Genomic DNA, 15604 nt, shown 5'->3' with positions numbered 1-15604 from the left:
AGTAATATGTGTAAATGACAACACCATATTCATTAGAGCATCTGTATGACAAGCTAATGTCAGTCATCTTTCCATTATGTCACTGTAAAACAGGTCTAATACAGACTTTTTTCAAGACATGACTTTGAGCCTAATGTTATTAGAGAAGATGAATTACTCGCATCACAAACAAACTGTCTAAAGCCACTCTCTGAAATGGACAAGTTTGCTGTAGCAGTGAACACATTTAATGACAGTTTGTGTAAAATGATTAAACTGATCATCACAAGCTCTCTAAGTGTGAGACACAGAACATTTTTACTCTGTATGTGAGTCATCTGTAATAAGCAAAATATTTCCAGCCACAACAAAGGTATTTTTCTCTGGTTTGTCAACATCTAACTTTTGCTGTTGAACCTGCTTTTATTTATCAGCTATCATATAATTTCCTTGTTCCATTTAGAGCACATCCAGTGAACATAACTGTTCTTGAAGTTATGTGATGAAATCATGTTTCCAGAAACTACTGTAACAATATGTTCCCCTTCATGTTGATGGCACTGAAATCACAATCAGCTCATAATTACCGTATGATGCATTGAACAGTTTCTAAAGTTGTATACTTTTCTGTTAGATATCTTTCAATGTAATTTCTGATTGAGGATGTCTAATTGTAAATAAAGTTTGTACTTGAGCTTGAAGAGCCTCTTATCACAAACAACATCATTCAATCACATCTCCCTCAGCGTTTATATTTAGTTGTAATGTATAAATCTGAAAGCATGGTCCTATAACAACTCTTTAACGGCAGTTTTTGGTTATATAAAGAACAGTTAAGGACCTTCGTGGCATATACAGTATTTTCAGATGGGGAAGTTTCAGCAGCAACCCAAGTCATGACCCCTCTTGACATCTACATGCCCTGAATCATGTCATGTACAAGTCATGACCTTTTCATGTCACTCTTTAATCCTGCACAGGAGAATTTGTTATAGTGAGTAAGACACTGAAGCTTTGTGAAAAAAGAAAAGAAGTCCACACATGCAAATGTGATTATGTCAGGTTTGTTCACAGGACAGTCACAAGTGAAACATCTGATTTAAACGTCTTAATTTTTTAACCTTTTTTTCTACTTTATTGAGCTGACTTTGCACAGATCAGGTGTGGCTCATGTAGATTTTAAGATTTAAGGAAATGGAACCCACAGCCAATCATTTGATCTGAGAGTTGCATTGTTGGCATGATGTGTGAACTCTCTACAGGCTGGTGGTTCAGCAGTGGAAAAGTTCAAATGCACCACCAGTGTGCAGAGCTCCTTTTTTCTTCCACATTCAAGGCATTTGTAGTAAAAGTTGGGCAATGGTGGATATAAATGAGACATCACTACAGGGAGAGTATATTGTGTGTGTTTTTTTTAATCAATTTTATCACCAAACAGTTAATAATACTCATTATACAAATTGAAGGTTCACAGGTCCACTGATGCGGTTGTGGAAATATCGGTTTTGTAACGTGATGCTCACAGAAGAGTTGCAACAGTCCTGTGAGAACCTTGCATGTTGGTCATCTCACCAGCAACAGAAACAGTCTGATAAGACTAAGAGACTGACGACGGCCAACGTCACACTGTCTTTCAATCCTCATAGGATTTTTTTCTTAAATAATGACAATACATTGATAACTTCTTTGCTCAATTTGAGAATCCAAATTTTACTTTCCCAAAAATAAATTAATTAATAAAATATTATTCTCTGGTAAAAATGTAAATTTCAGCATTAAATAAAATTAACAAGCTAAGTTGAGGGTAATCATAACATTGTAAGGAATTTCTTCATGAAAAAAATATAAACTTCAAAAATGGTAATCAACTTTATTGAAAGTGTCCAACAATTATCAGATATATAATTTTCAAAATCATTTAAAATTACACAGTCAGTCACTTTATTTTAATAAGCATATTCAATAAAATATTGTGTACTTTGACTCTATTCACAAACCATGCACATCCAACATCTCTACCATAACTTTTTTTTCCAGTTCCATTTAATCCACTTGACCTTTAACATCACATGAACACTGGAGAAAAATATATTTCTCACAGGACACAACACAACACAACAGTGACTGTTGTATATAGAAATGAATAAGTTTCGTTAAAACCAACATCAGGCATACATTCACATTTAATCTCTGTGAAACATTTCCTTGTCATTCAGTTCACAGACATGAACAGCGTCAGTTGTCTGTGTTCTGTGTTCAGTCACTGCTCTCTCCTTGAGCAAGTGTCCTTGAGTAATTCACCAAACTTCGGGGCAGCTAGTGACTGGCATTGCACTTCCCCTGCTGTCGCTGTGCGTGTGTGTGTGTGCGTGTGTGTGTGTGTGTGTGTGTGTGTGTGTGTGTGTGCGAGAAGCTTGCGAACTTCAATCCACAATATCTTTAACTGTGCAATCACCACAAAAAGTCATTCTGTAATTTATGAAAAAAATAGATAGAATAGAACAGGTTATTTTTGAAGTGCTTGAATGTTATGTAATCAGTCAAAATTCAAAGATACAAAAAGGAAAGCCACACACTCTTTTGTTTTTTTACAACTTGAAGTAAATGTCTCAGTTGTGTGTGGTTTTTTTTTGCTGCCAGCTAGGCAGTGGACGTTGGTGCGTTTTCCCTCCATTATAAAAAAATTGACATCAAAATGCAAAGCACTCAAAAACACATTGGTCTAGACGTTGAAAAGCTGGTCTCAATGCCCCTAAAATGACTTTGATTTAGGAGCAGGGGAATTCCTGAGCCTTTGCACACTCACCCTGGCACCTAGTTTTGAAACAACCAGATTCATACACAACTGAAAAACAAGTGGGCAGGCGTGAACATTTGAACTTTCAAATTCTGTAGCTGACTTCAACCTAACACTTAAGTTCATTTCTGAGAAGATTGTCCGAATGACTATACAACAAACAAGCTCTTATTAAGAGAGCAGGGGGAAAAAAACATATACTTGTGCACATACAAACGTTTTGCACATAGTCTTCCTCTCAGGAGACGTCACAGATGTCGGATCAGAGCTGACATTAGTGAGTTTACCCATTTGTCTCGCTGTAAGTGGGAAGTTGTGACCTGGGAGTCATTGCTGGACATTTACATAAACCTCAGCCAACGTTACTGCCAGTGGGTCTTTTCATGTCTCTACCCTCCTGCACTGTTTCCTGTTGCAGTCATCTGAATTTGCTCGGTTGTAGGTTGCCACAGTGTCTCTCCTAAGTGTCTCTCTGAAGTGATGCTCTCGTTTGTCTTTCTTCTTGGGTTCTTGCTTTCATTTGAAAAGCTCACACGTGAAAGTAGTAAATAAATAAATGACCTGACATTTCACACCTCTCGTGGAGTTTAACATGAGTCTGCATGATGTGTTTATTTATTGTCCTCTGTGCAGTCTGGAAATGCCAAGATGCGGATAAACAGAATGAGTGATTGTTATTCAGTATTTTCAAATGATTGGTATTTTTTGCGAAGCAGCGTGTGTGTTTTTGATAGATTTCAACACCTCAATAGGTATAAATGGTTGAATGCAGATTTTTTTGAAAAACACATTATTTCCTCTGAATGTGAATGGAACTTTGTCCTGTGCCTACATTACATTAGAGAACCAACATACAGTCTCCAAATTAATTCTAGCTTATACCAACACAAAACATTTAAAGCCATAAACTTGTATAATCTTGCTTTTACCACACAGTGCTGACATTCATTTCGGTGCGTTATCATCATGACACCAAAACTGAAACATATCGCTATCATATTGGGCCTTTTTGCATAAACTGTGATAAATTGCTTTAAAACCGATAATTACTGTTTCAAACTGGACACTAACACATGAATGCTGGATAGTAGGGAATTGCAACAAATGCTACAAGTCCCTGCACTGGATCTCTGGATTGCACAAATATGACTTAACGGCGTATTATAATTACAACTATGAGTTTCAGTAAAACACTTATATACCCTTTTAAATTAATTTGAATAATGATAAATATATATCAATAATAAGTGTATTTAATAGATTAAATTTATCAGCTCTCTAATTTTCATATCATGATATCAACACATCATCATTAAAAAGGTTTGATTTTAGTGGATAAAGTTCTGATGAAACAACAAAAATGTTTTAAATGTTTATTTTAAAAATGCAACTTTCTTTATCATAGCATTATTAAACATTACTCACGCACCAACTCATACAATTGTATTATTGGATTTCATACAAACAAATGGTATTAGGGCATATATACACATACTTTATTACTGTACAATATGGTTTGGTTTATCCACTAGGCTATAAACAACGTTCAATACTGTTGAAAAAAAAAAGAAACTTATAATTATTGTACTAAGTTTTGTGTGAAAAAACAAACATCCCATCAAGGTCTAAGTATGCAAAAGCGTCTCTTTTTTTTTAGATGAGCATAACAAGCTGCCACACAGAACTTTAAGAATTATAGAAGATTATGTTAACAGCTTATCATAAGATATCATTCTCACAGATCTACTCAAACATCTGAAGCTGAGTTCTCCCACCACTTGTCCCAAAGCTCTCTACTTCTTTCACATTGGTGAAAGAAGCAGAAGAGTTGCGACTCTGCTGTAACTGTGGCTTCCCTGTGCAGGTCTTGTACAGGATCTCGGCCAATTGCCTGAAGTGATTGTCCAGGAAAAAGTAGATGGCTGGATTGACGCAGCTGTTGAGGAAGGCCAGGCAGCATGAGATGAGGAGCCCGTTTCTTTGCCACGACAGAGCATCACAACTCAGGTCGACATTGGAGAGCTGCAGGCCGACTATAATGGCTTTGAAAATGTTGAAGGGGAGCCAAGACACCACAAAGGCCACGATGATGGAGAGGACCATCTTGACAGAGTGTCTGCGGCGGGCTTCAGCTCGAGGATTTACAGCAGCTACAGAGTGCCTGTTGAGATGCGAGAGGATGGTGCCATAGCAGAGCACGATGATGAACACTGGCAAGACAAAGGTGAGGACAGTCATGGTCAGGCTGAGGCCAAGAAAAAAAGTTGAGCTGCTGTTTTCCACACAGAACAGGCCGTCATCGGAGGGCTTCACTCCTCGGTACAACAGGGATGGGATGCCAAGAACCAGGGAGCTGGACCAGACTGCTGCACAGGTGGAACGGATGCACCGACTGCTCCTCAGGTGCCTCGAGTCCAGCAGTCTCACCACGGCCAGGTAGCGATCGACACTCATACAGGTAAGAAAGAAAATGTTGGAAAAGCGGTTCACGGCAATGATGTAGCTGCTCAGCTTGCACAGCAGGTCTCCAGCCGGCCCGAAGTCCCATTGGCCGCCCCGGCTGGCAGAGATGGCCCACAGTGGCAGTGTGAGGACGAAGATGAGGTCGGCCAGGGCCAGGTTGAGGATGAATGTGTCCACCAGTCGCCCACCTCTCCTTCCTTTGCAGCCCATGACTGTGATTACAAAGAGGTTGCCCAAAAAGCCTGTCAAAAATATGAGGCAATACACAATGGGGAGGAAGATGTTGGAGCCTTGAAGGTGAGAGTTGGGACAATCCAGAGAGAAACTGCCATCTTCAAAGCTATAATTGTAGTAATCATAGAGTGGATAATCAGTGAAGCTGTCCATATTGAGGGAGGCTCTGCACTGCAGCTGCGGGTGGTTAAATGCTGTTACTTCATACTACGCCTGAAACCCACAGAGAAAAATACAGATCCTGTTTTGTTTTTTCAGCTCTCTTCCTCTCAACCCCAGAAGATTTGATCATTTGACTGTTCCTATTTATATACTTTTTAATTGATTTAAGTGAGTCAGAAAGGCTGAATATTTATTCGCTGATTTGAAATAATCTCATAATTCGAATCCTTATATGATATATAATAATATATCTGAACTACATATATAATATTAATATAATCTCCCACTTTTTCATTAAGCATGTAACTTACGTATGTGGGTAATGGTTATGGGTGAGGTTTTGTAAGTAGCATAGTATCATATTTGAGTATTATAGATATATTTAGTAGTTTTGTCTTGCATATGGACTGGAAAATAATATTTGAAGTCCCATATAGACTTTAAATGCAAAATATCTCAGCAGACAGAAATTATGCGTGTTCACGTGGTCATTCAGTAGATACATGCACACATGAGTGATCATATCTGCCTTGAAGATGTGGAAGACGACACATTCCCAGCTGATACTGATGTGGATGATCTGCCAGGAGTCTTTTACTTGTTGCATGGTGCATGGTTGCATTAGACGTGTCTAACCAGTAGGGGGCAGGTAAGATTTACTTGTGTTTGTATGTGGGGACCTCCTGCCTAAATTCAGGCTTGACTGTGGTTCTTGTGCAAATGCCGGAGATATTCTGCAGAAGACTTTGCTTCATCGAGAACCCCCTTCTCATCAGTGAGAGCAAGGACGGAGGAGGCTTGTGAGCTCGCAAATCAGATTTTTATTGTTTTCAAATCTTTCTTCCAAACTATTAATCCTTTGATAATGACTTAGAAGTCTGTCAGCCATTTTTCTTTCTTCCAAACCAGATGGTAATAGTCATATTGCCTGTATGGTTCAGTCTCTGTGTATTGATCATTTTTAAATCATCTTCCTTTCAATATCACACGTAGTAGTTTTTGTTAAATTTGAAGCTGCAGTGTTGTCGGACACAGTGAACTGTAAGTACGTTTTGTCCTCAATGATTAATTCTTGTACCAGGCACTTTAAGACTGCAGGTTAATAATATAATCACATTGGACTTTATGTGGACTTTTTTATCATCGGCCTCATTCCTGAGATTCACGATGGGAAGATTGTACCGAATGAAAGCACTGACTTTCACAGAGGGAGGTGGTTAATAGCTTTCACTTAAACAATGCAAGTAAATCATAGCAGCTTTCACCTAAAATACTGATGAGAACTGGGCAGGCTCCATCTGCTGAGGCCAAACAGCTTGAAACAGAACAGCTGCTAAATGGACCTTGTGGGGAAGTTATTTGGTCAACTATGTTTCCAAAGTCAGGATAAGCATTCAATCTCTACTTATATGAATATGTAAATATGCAAATTCCAGCTAGAGTCCAACTCGGATGTGTTTCCCAGCTTCATTTACTTCTCACCGACTTCATGAGAGCTGATCATGAACGCGGACATCTGCCGCCCTTCTTTCCTTTGGAACACCGACTGGATAGAAACTGGTTTGTCTTAGGACTTACCCACCATTACCGTCAGATGTAGGATCTGAACCAGTGACTATCCATATAGCACTTTGAGATTGCTTTTAGCAATGAAAAGTGCTCTATGAATGAAATTTATTATTATTATTATTATTATTAGATCACAAGCTCACTTTATTACTGACTATTCATAGAGGCTGCACCCAGCATCGTCTAAGCAGAGCAATAGTTAAGATCATAGCCATTTGGGCAGTTATAAATAAATAAAATCAAAGACATGACCAATTGCCACCTGACTGCCACATTGTGATGAGGTCAAAGGAACGAGGAAAAAAAAAAAATATGATTCATCCACCAGAGATATAGTAAAGCTTGAATATCCTGTGTCCTGACACAGCAGATGATGTAAGTGATGATGTGATGTACAGATACAGCTGTTTATCTTCATCAGTCGCCTGGCGCACACTGTGACAACACACCGCAACGGGAACCAAGCTGAACCTGAAACTGCTTGACACTGCTATTCTGTGCATTCGCTCGTCTATCTTTACCAAATACTCAACTGGTTTCCGGCCCGACCATATGGTTTCTCTGTTTGCCTCAGCTATGAGAGGTTCTCACTGAGCCTTGGTAAAAGATAATAGAAACTGACAGGACAGAGAAGGCTTTGGCAGCCATGGCCATTGTTACGGAGAGGGAAACTGTCATCACAGTTACCTCCTCAAGACATAATAGACCTCAGGAGAAATGAACTCCATGGTCCAGCTCGCAGCTATTGTGCTGGGGCCGGGAACAGTGAGGTTGGAGGACAGGCCACATCTTACAAGAGGCTGGAGAACGTGTCATTGTTCTGCAGGGAGTTTCAGTTAAGAAAGCACTGTGTGTGAATGACCTCCTTATAGGATCCCTGCTCCACTTTCTGGCACTGTGTGTTATTCAAACGCTGCCTTACTTTGTAGTGTCAAGGTGATGTTGGGATATACTCATCACGGCAGAAAATCCCGTCCGTCCAATAGGTTTCGGTTTGCAATTGTTCTCCCACACACTCAGCTGTAATTTTTTCCTTTTAAAAAAGTTTTAATTATTTCTTCTGCATTCTTGCTGCTCTGTCAGTGGAGCGCTACATTCCTCTCCTCGAAGAAGTGCTGTCTCACTCCAATTGAGCAGAGTAAATGTGAGAGCCAGTGAATGGAGCAGCTTCAATAGGAGAAAATAAACAATTGCGTTGGTCCATGGGTGCAGCGGGGGAGAGCGGATGAGAGGAAGGGAGAAAGGCCTCCCTAACGTGCTAAGATTCCCATGGATACTTGGTCCTTTTTCTGTTTAGAGGAGGATCTCGTAAAGTACTTCAACAGTGGATGATTTCTCTTTTCCTTTTACTCTGTTTTTATTTGAGGAGAGAAAGGGTGGTATGCGTCAGGGTGATTGTTAGACATGGTGGGGGGGTCACATGCACACTCGTGTACCCACGCACACACACACACACGCACGCGCGCGCACACACACACACACACACACACGTACAATTTGCTCCTCACTTGTCGAGTGCTAAGTTTCAGAAAAGGAGTCTATTGTCTGGGTGTGAAAGGTTCTTGTTTTAGCTGTTTAACTAAATCAAAAGTTCCTCGAACACAATGGAGAGCACAGCCTCAGTCCTTCATTCTGTCATTTTAAGTGGTCAGAGGCTTTTAACTGTTCCCTTTTGTAAAAGAAACAAAAAACTTTAACCCTCACTCCTCTTATTCCATGCCTGATGTCCTCTCCATTTATGTACAACTCATATAATAGTCATAGTTTATTTATATTAGAAATGCCAATTTGAAGATTAAAAATCATTCCCTCTGTCACTTCACCTAACTAACAATATCAGCTGTCCTCAGTGTGTGACCCTACCCAGCCTGTACCAAAAAGTTTGTGTCAGTTAGATACAAAAATGTATTATTGAACAAAACTCAAAAGATTTGGCTGATTATATTTTACATACGCTGTGCTAAAAACCCTGGTTCACTCCTTCATCACTACCTACTGTATATATATACAGTGTATATTGCACTATACAGGATTTAAATTTTCCCACACCGATTCAGACAATGACAGTTAATGTGGTGCATTTGCTAGTTGTTGTAGTTGGTCTATAGGTGGTTACTAGTGTGCTAGGTGTTTTTATTTTTTATTTAAGAAAATAAAACTATTTATGTGTTTAGGGAGCGTTGTATCTTTCTCTTTTTTTCTGTCTGCTCCACTGAGGCCTCCTAAAAGTGAGGCACTGACATGTTGGGTTCCTCTGCTGCTCCTTTGCATGCCCAAAACTGATTTCTTATATGTATCTGTCAATTTTTTCCAAATGCAGGATATTCCACTGAAGAATAAAAGTCATTGCTGAATTGCATAAAAGCAATTAACAATTGAACATCAAATGTTTTTACTTTGCTGTTTCTGAAATGATAAATTCTGATGCACTATTTACAAAAAAAACCCAAAGTACATGACTTGACACAAACTGGAAGCTTCAGTCTGTCTGTGTCTCCCTGAGGGCAGGTTGACTCCTCATCTCAGAGGCACGGACTTCATTGAGAGAGAGCACCAGTTACCCACATGACTGGATCCGGTTTGTGTTTAGGAGACTATGATAGTTATTTGATGAAGTAAGAAAATCGTTATTGTTGATGTAGTGCTGGCAGGTGGTGGCAGGATTGGGAAAGAACCAGGAGTTGTCTCCATGGAGATTCTCATTCATGCAGGTCATAGTTTTCCAAAAGGGCGTTGAATCAGGAGCAACCGGAAGAATCAACAATCGATTGAACAATCTACAACAAAGTCCAGTTGCTCCTGATTCACCAGGAGTTTTTTTTAAACATCCTTGACTGTCTTAATATCTTCTGTTTTCAGGTTTCTGTTCTGTTTGAACCGTTTTATCTTTTTCATGTAAAGCACCTTGGAAAGCGCTGTATACTGTAGATAAAGTTTGTACTTCACTTTGAAGATACACAATATCAACATACTCCTGTATATAATTCAACACACAGTTCTAAAAGACAATAGCAACAAGATGATACTGTAGTATGACACTGGGCGGCTTACATTATGGTTTAAATATACAGAAAATAGATTTAAATCTTGTGTTTTTCAAATCTTGAACCTTGTTTTGGTTTGTGGGATTATGTACCATTATTAATTCGCTTAGAGATTTTTTTTTCCCCAAATCCAATGAAGTCCATTAACGTGTTGCAGGTGTCACAAAACACTGAATCATGTTGCAATGTTGGCAAAACTACAAGAGACCTGTCCACGCAGGTTTTTCACTGTTGGAAAAGCAAGATGTTTGTCGGCCTCCATGCAGAGATGTGTGATCTCAGAGTCGGATGTGAAGTAGTGACACTGTCGGAGACGGGGTGAACCTGTGATTCATGCTTCACTTTTTGTTGGGACATTGATGAGCAACAAGTGCCATGAGACATGTAAACACATGGACAATACATATCTCATTGAGGTTTAAACACTGACTCTCAAATCACAACTCTCATCGCATGAAATCTTTTCCTTGAGGCAAACTTTTCTTTTTCCAACAGCCCAACGTTGATGGTGTAATAGACCGACTGACTTAATGACCATGTCTTTACAATCACCTACTTACATCGGTAATGATCATGTCTTTACAATTACCTACTTAAATCTGGACACAAATGAGGCCCAGGAGACCTTTGCTTTGCTGCATTAATGTCATTGGTGTTGGGTCGTAACATCTTACACTTTTATTACTTTGCATTACCGCTGCATGACTCCAGTTTATGACCCATTCATAATGTCTGGGCTTCATCAGAGGCACATTGAATAATGAACATTAGTTCTACTTTGTCTTTGTTCTTACTCATTTTCTCACTCCTATAAAATTTGAATATTTTTTGTAAAACCTGACAAAAGAATCTTCATGACCATGGCTTTTTTAAACGAGAAGTGTTGCATTATGGGTAACTGTGAACGTGTGCATAACAAGTGATGAGACTGTGGCTAAACTCTGTGAAAACAATTGATAGTTTAAGTAATACATTTTGACAGTTTCACACCGTCGTTTTGGTTAATAATGATGGTGAGATCGTGGATATTTGTAGGGCCTGAAGACTAGAACAGGGGTACACTTGTCTTGCTGAACTGCCTCTGTGTCCCAGGGGAGAGGTTTTGGAGCAGATGGTTGCCTCAGTGGGCAGAGTTGAGTGTCAGCTGACAGTGAATGACCCTCTCAGCAAGGGGCCAGCATGTTCAAACTTGTCCTTTTAAAGTTAAGAACAAGGTTGTACCAAATTGTAACGAAAGATGCAACAATGCTTCTGATCTTTTGATGTAGGAAGCGGACGACGATTGACATTGATCCTCGTCATGTGACTCAAGTTGAGCTGCTGCTGCCGCTGCTGGTCCAAGCTGATTAGGCAGGAGATGATCTCGTCCCGGGGTGATCCCGGGGAGGTGAAAGTCTCAGCTGTGTTCACAATGAAGGAGCTGATCTCCAGGGGGGGAGTAGAGCGGGCAGGCTCCCTCTGATGTCAGTCCTCATCTTAATCGTTTTGTGTGTTTTGCACAGCGAAGGGGAAGTGTTTTTTCTCGTCATGATTGATGTCAGCATGACCGTCGTTTATTTTTAGCACAATGAGCCCATAAAACTGCCCGTGCCTCTGCAAAATGTGCGCACAATGTGTCTCACCTCCTGTGTGTAACGCAAAGCAAGTCGTCCCCGCTCACTCTGACTCGGCTCAGGTTTGTTATTAGCTGTGCGGACCTGTTCACATTAGGAGTGTTGCGGGTCAGAAGGTCAGCGGACAGGCTCACCAACACCTGGGGGACACAGAGGTTCATCGTCCCATTTGGAACAGAAGGCTGAACCCTGACCAATGACGGACAGCCGCTTCTAGCGCCAAATGGAGGTGATCAGTAAAAACATGCATTTGTGCACTAGGTGTTTAGTGAGCTTTGAAGGAGTCAGAGGTGAGGCCCATGCGGCGCACAAGCGAGGAAGTATTGTTGATTTTGGAGAAGGGAATGTTTTTTGGGATAGAAAGAATGAGGGCGGATTCAGAGGTGGGGTTGATGAATGTGTTGATGGTGGCATTTTGATAGGGGTAATTTTGACCTGACAGGGCCCAGGCTCTCTCATGAATCAAAATGTGTCAGCCAGGCGCTGGAGATGGAGGGCCGCTCATTGTGGCTCTGACACCCATGTGAGGGGCTGAGGCTGCTGGGGGTCAAGTGTGACACCTCATTAGGACGATGTTGATTTAGTGTGGCCACGGCGCAACAGACCTCCTCCCATGGGGTATAGAGAGGCGTTTGAGTGAGGGGGTGGGTAGCACCGAGCACTGGACAGAGAATTGGGGCCTACTGCTCTTCATCCATGAGGCCGGCGTCTGACAGCTTGCAAATCCTGCACTTACATCGCACACCCCCCCCCCCCCCCCTCTTTAATTTTCACTTCGTCGCTAGTTTTTAAACATGCATTTCTTTAAACACAAAGAAGGTGTGGGTGATTGTTTTTGAGAGACATACATGTGTGTCAGAATCTAGTTCATCATTTAATTTTTTTTTTTGAAGGTTTGGTCAGTTTCCCCCTTCAGTGAACCCAACGCCCCCTGACAGAATAATTTTGACCTTTCACCTTTGATCTTTGGATTTAAAATTGTTTTCTGTAATGTCAAGATTACTCCTGACAAGCTGCAGTTGCTCTCTCGGCTCAAGTGCGAACTGTCATTTTCTGATTTAAGGAATGAGAGTTCAAGATTTGAAAGCATCCTTTTCTTGTAGATGAATGTGTATTATTTGTAAATTTGTGTTGCGCTTTATTTTGTTTTAAGATGGTGATATTTACAGATATTAAACCAATAAGGAGCTAATTAGTTATATCAAAGTATTAATAATTTAGTGGGTTTTTTTTGTTTTTTTTTACTGTTTTCCTTTATACCTTAATTCTGTCTGTATAAACCTGTCAAAATGTTCCTGGTCGTTTGGGGTGCTCTAATTAAACACTTATATTTAATCTATGAAGTAGATAGAAAATCTCCTAGAAAACCAGCACAAACATCATTTTCAGTCGTCCTGGCTCCATATGTATTTTATTATTTAGGGATTTTCAATGATTTCTTCATTAAACAGAATAGTTTCACAGCAGGAATTGTATTTATTTTAATTGTTTATTTTTGTTTTGAATGAAGTTTGTTTTAGTTGCCTCACAAAGTCGTATTAAGTTGTAGATCCACATCAATCTGCAGAATGAATAGATACACCACTACTGTCCATGACAGGTTAATTGTAACTCAAAGCAAATACATTATTTTTCTTCAGATTTATGTCTATGCTAAAGTTTGTATACATTTTGTTCATACTTTTTTATGAAGCCTATAATCTTAAATCTGCTTCTCCTCTGTTGGCAGAGTGATGGCAGGATTAAGCACAAGTGAGGTGGTTGAGACTCTGACCTTTAGCTGTAGTGCCCCCACCTGGCCAACGTGTTGTACTGCATTGAAAGTTGTTCAGATGCAATTCATTCAAGGTACATTTTGTTTTTAATCTCTTTTACTTTATGCAACACCTCACAGGACATTGAGAGCAATTGTGGTAAAATATCCTATAATGTTTAATTTAAATGTCATTGTTTTTTATTGATAACCAATATGGACACCGTTTAAATGTCAGCATTTAAATAATGTCTGGAAACGGTTACAAAGCCTCGTGATTGATCATCTCCATTAAACTTTTTATTCACGTAGCTTGACTGATCTATTCATGTCAACTGATTTTCTGTCTCTAATTCATTCCCTGTTATTACATCTCAGCTTTAATTTCACCACAAAGCCACATGATGCTGGACTGTTATTGCATCTCATTAGCCTGGAACTCTATCTTAACCTCTGCAACTTGAATTTGATTACACTGACTCAGGGGCGTCCCCAAAATGTCAAGGCTTGTCACACAAAAGACATTCAGTATCGCTTTTTTTGTTGCATTAACTCATCATGCATACCTTAATCTGAAATTATGGAAAGTATCAAACTTAATTGTGTATCAGGTAATGCATGAATAATGAGTCGATCTCAATTCACAGATATAGTCATTTATCATTCGGTGAATGAAGATGATGCTTTTGTCTGGTAAATATTTGGGATTGTGTTATTTACACATTGGATTCTGGCCAAAATAACCTGATATGTAAGCATTTAAATTTAAAACAACCTTGTCAATAAACCTGTCCTTCTTCTCTCTTTTTGTCTCTGAGAAGTGTAGGCCCATGTGTGCGCACACACACACACACACACACACACACACACACACACACCCTCTAACAAAAGTGTAGAGGACCATCTGTCTTTTCTGATGGCACAGATCTGGGAAAACAATGAAGGCTTCGTGACATTTCACAGATTTCCCCCCAAACAACAGCCCCAGCAGAAATCTGACATTCGTGTCACAAATGTTGTGTGCGATCATTAAAAATCTATAAGTTGGAGAAAATTATATTTGTTAAGCAATCCCTCTCACCGAGAATGAATGATTTATGAATGCTGTTATAGCCGATGTCACAGTCCACTTTTGTTGCCTTTGAGATTTTACTCATTAGTCTGAATAATAACTGTCACTAATTCAAGCTGTTCTCGAATGGCTTTTTGAATAGAAAGAGAGGGAGAGAGTGCGAGTGAGAGAGAGGCAGCAATAGAGAGGAGAGAGGCCTGAGAGATTAACTCCAGTGAGCTCACTCTGAGAGGCCCAGGAATGGCTGAATATTGTTCTAGTGGTGGGGAGATGGGGAGATGGGGAGATGGAGGGTGGGTGGGTGCAGGGGTGGTGGTGGTGGTGGGGAGGGGGGGTCGAAAGGAAAAAAATCCCTATGCAGCCAGAGAAATGAACTTGATGATCTCAGGGGGCGGGGGGAGGATCACCATTCCTTGCTCCTGACAATCAAAATTAGATTGGCCAGCACTGTGTCAACACTAGCCTCAGTTAAGGCATGACAGGGGAGGGAGGGAGGGCACCCCCCCATGGGTGTTTGAGAGTTTGCCATGTGAACTATGGAGACCCCACAGTGCCTTTCACTGACTGCTCAGGCCTCAAAGAAATCCACAACCCCTTTTTATTGGCCAGCACTGTAACCGACGGCATCTCTGCCCCCGAGCTCTATATATTTTGGTTATTTCTGTTTTTGCTGCCATGTCTCATTAAATCCAAAATCGGCAATGATGACATTGCAGTCTGCCTGGGCTGTGAAACAGAACATAAGTATTTATATATTAATCTGCTAGCAACAGATTAGCTCTGAGTTCATTTCTTTTCTGTGTTCATTTCTCTATAGTGTGTGTGAATGTCTCTGTGATGCTGACCGCTGCCATTGAAAGGCAACGGGAAATCTGTATATATGGATCAATTCTTAAACATAAAGAAACTGCAAAGTTC

The 15604-nt window shown here is 40.1% G+C and overlaps 1 protein-coding gene across 1 annotated transcript; it reads right to left on the bottom strand.

The window, feature by feature from the left end:
- Positions 1-4193: 4193 nt before the first annotated feature.
- Positions 4194-5664, bottom strand: gpr25 (G protein-coupled receptor 25). Its single transcript, XM_035632011.2, has one exon. The coding sequence runs from the start codon at positions 5624-5626 to the stop codon at positions 4520-4522; it is 1107 nt and encodes a 368-aa protein (XP_035487904.2). The 5' UTR covers positions 5627-5664; the 3' UTR covers positions 4194-4519.
- Positions 5665-15604: the final 9940 nt, after the last annotated feature.

This window comes from Scophthalmus maximus, chromosome 6 (genome assembly GCF_022379125.1).
Source record: "Scophthalmus maximus strain ysfricsl-2021 chromosome 6, ASM2237912v1, whole genome shotgun sequence".
NCBI classification, from domain to species: domain Eukaryota; kingdom Metazoa; phylum Chordata; class Actinopteri; order Pleuronectiformes; family Scophthalmidae; genus Scophthalmus; species Scophthalmus maximus.
This window is presented reverse-complemented; position numbering and strand designations above follow the sequence as displayed.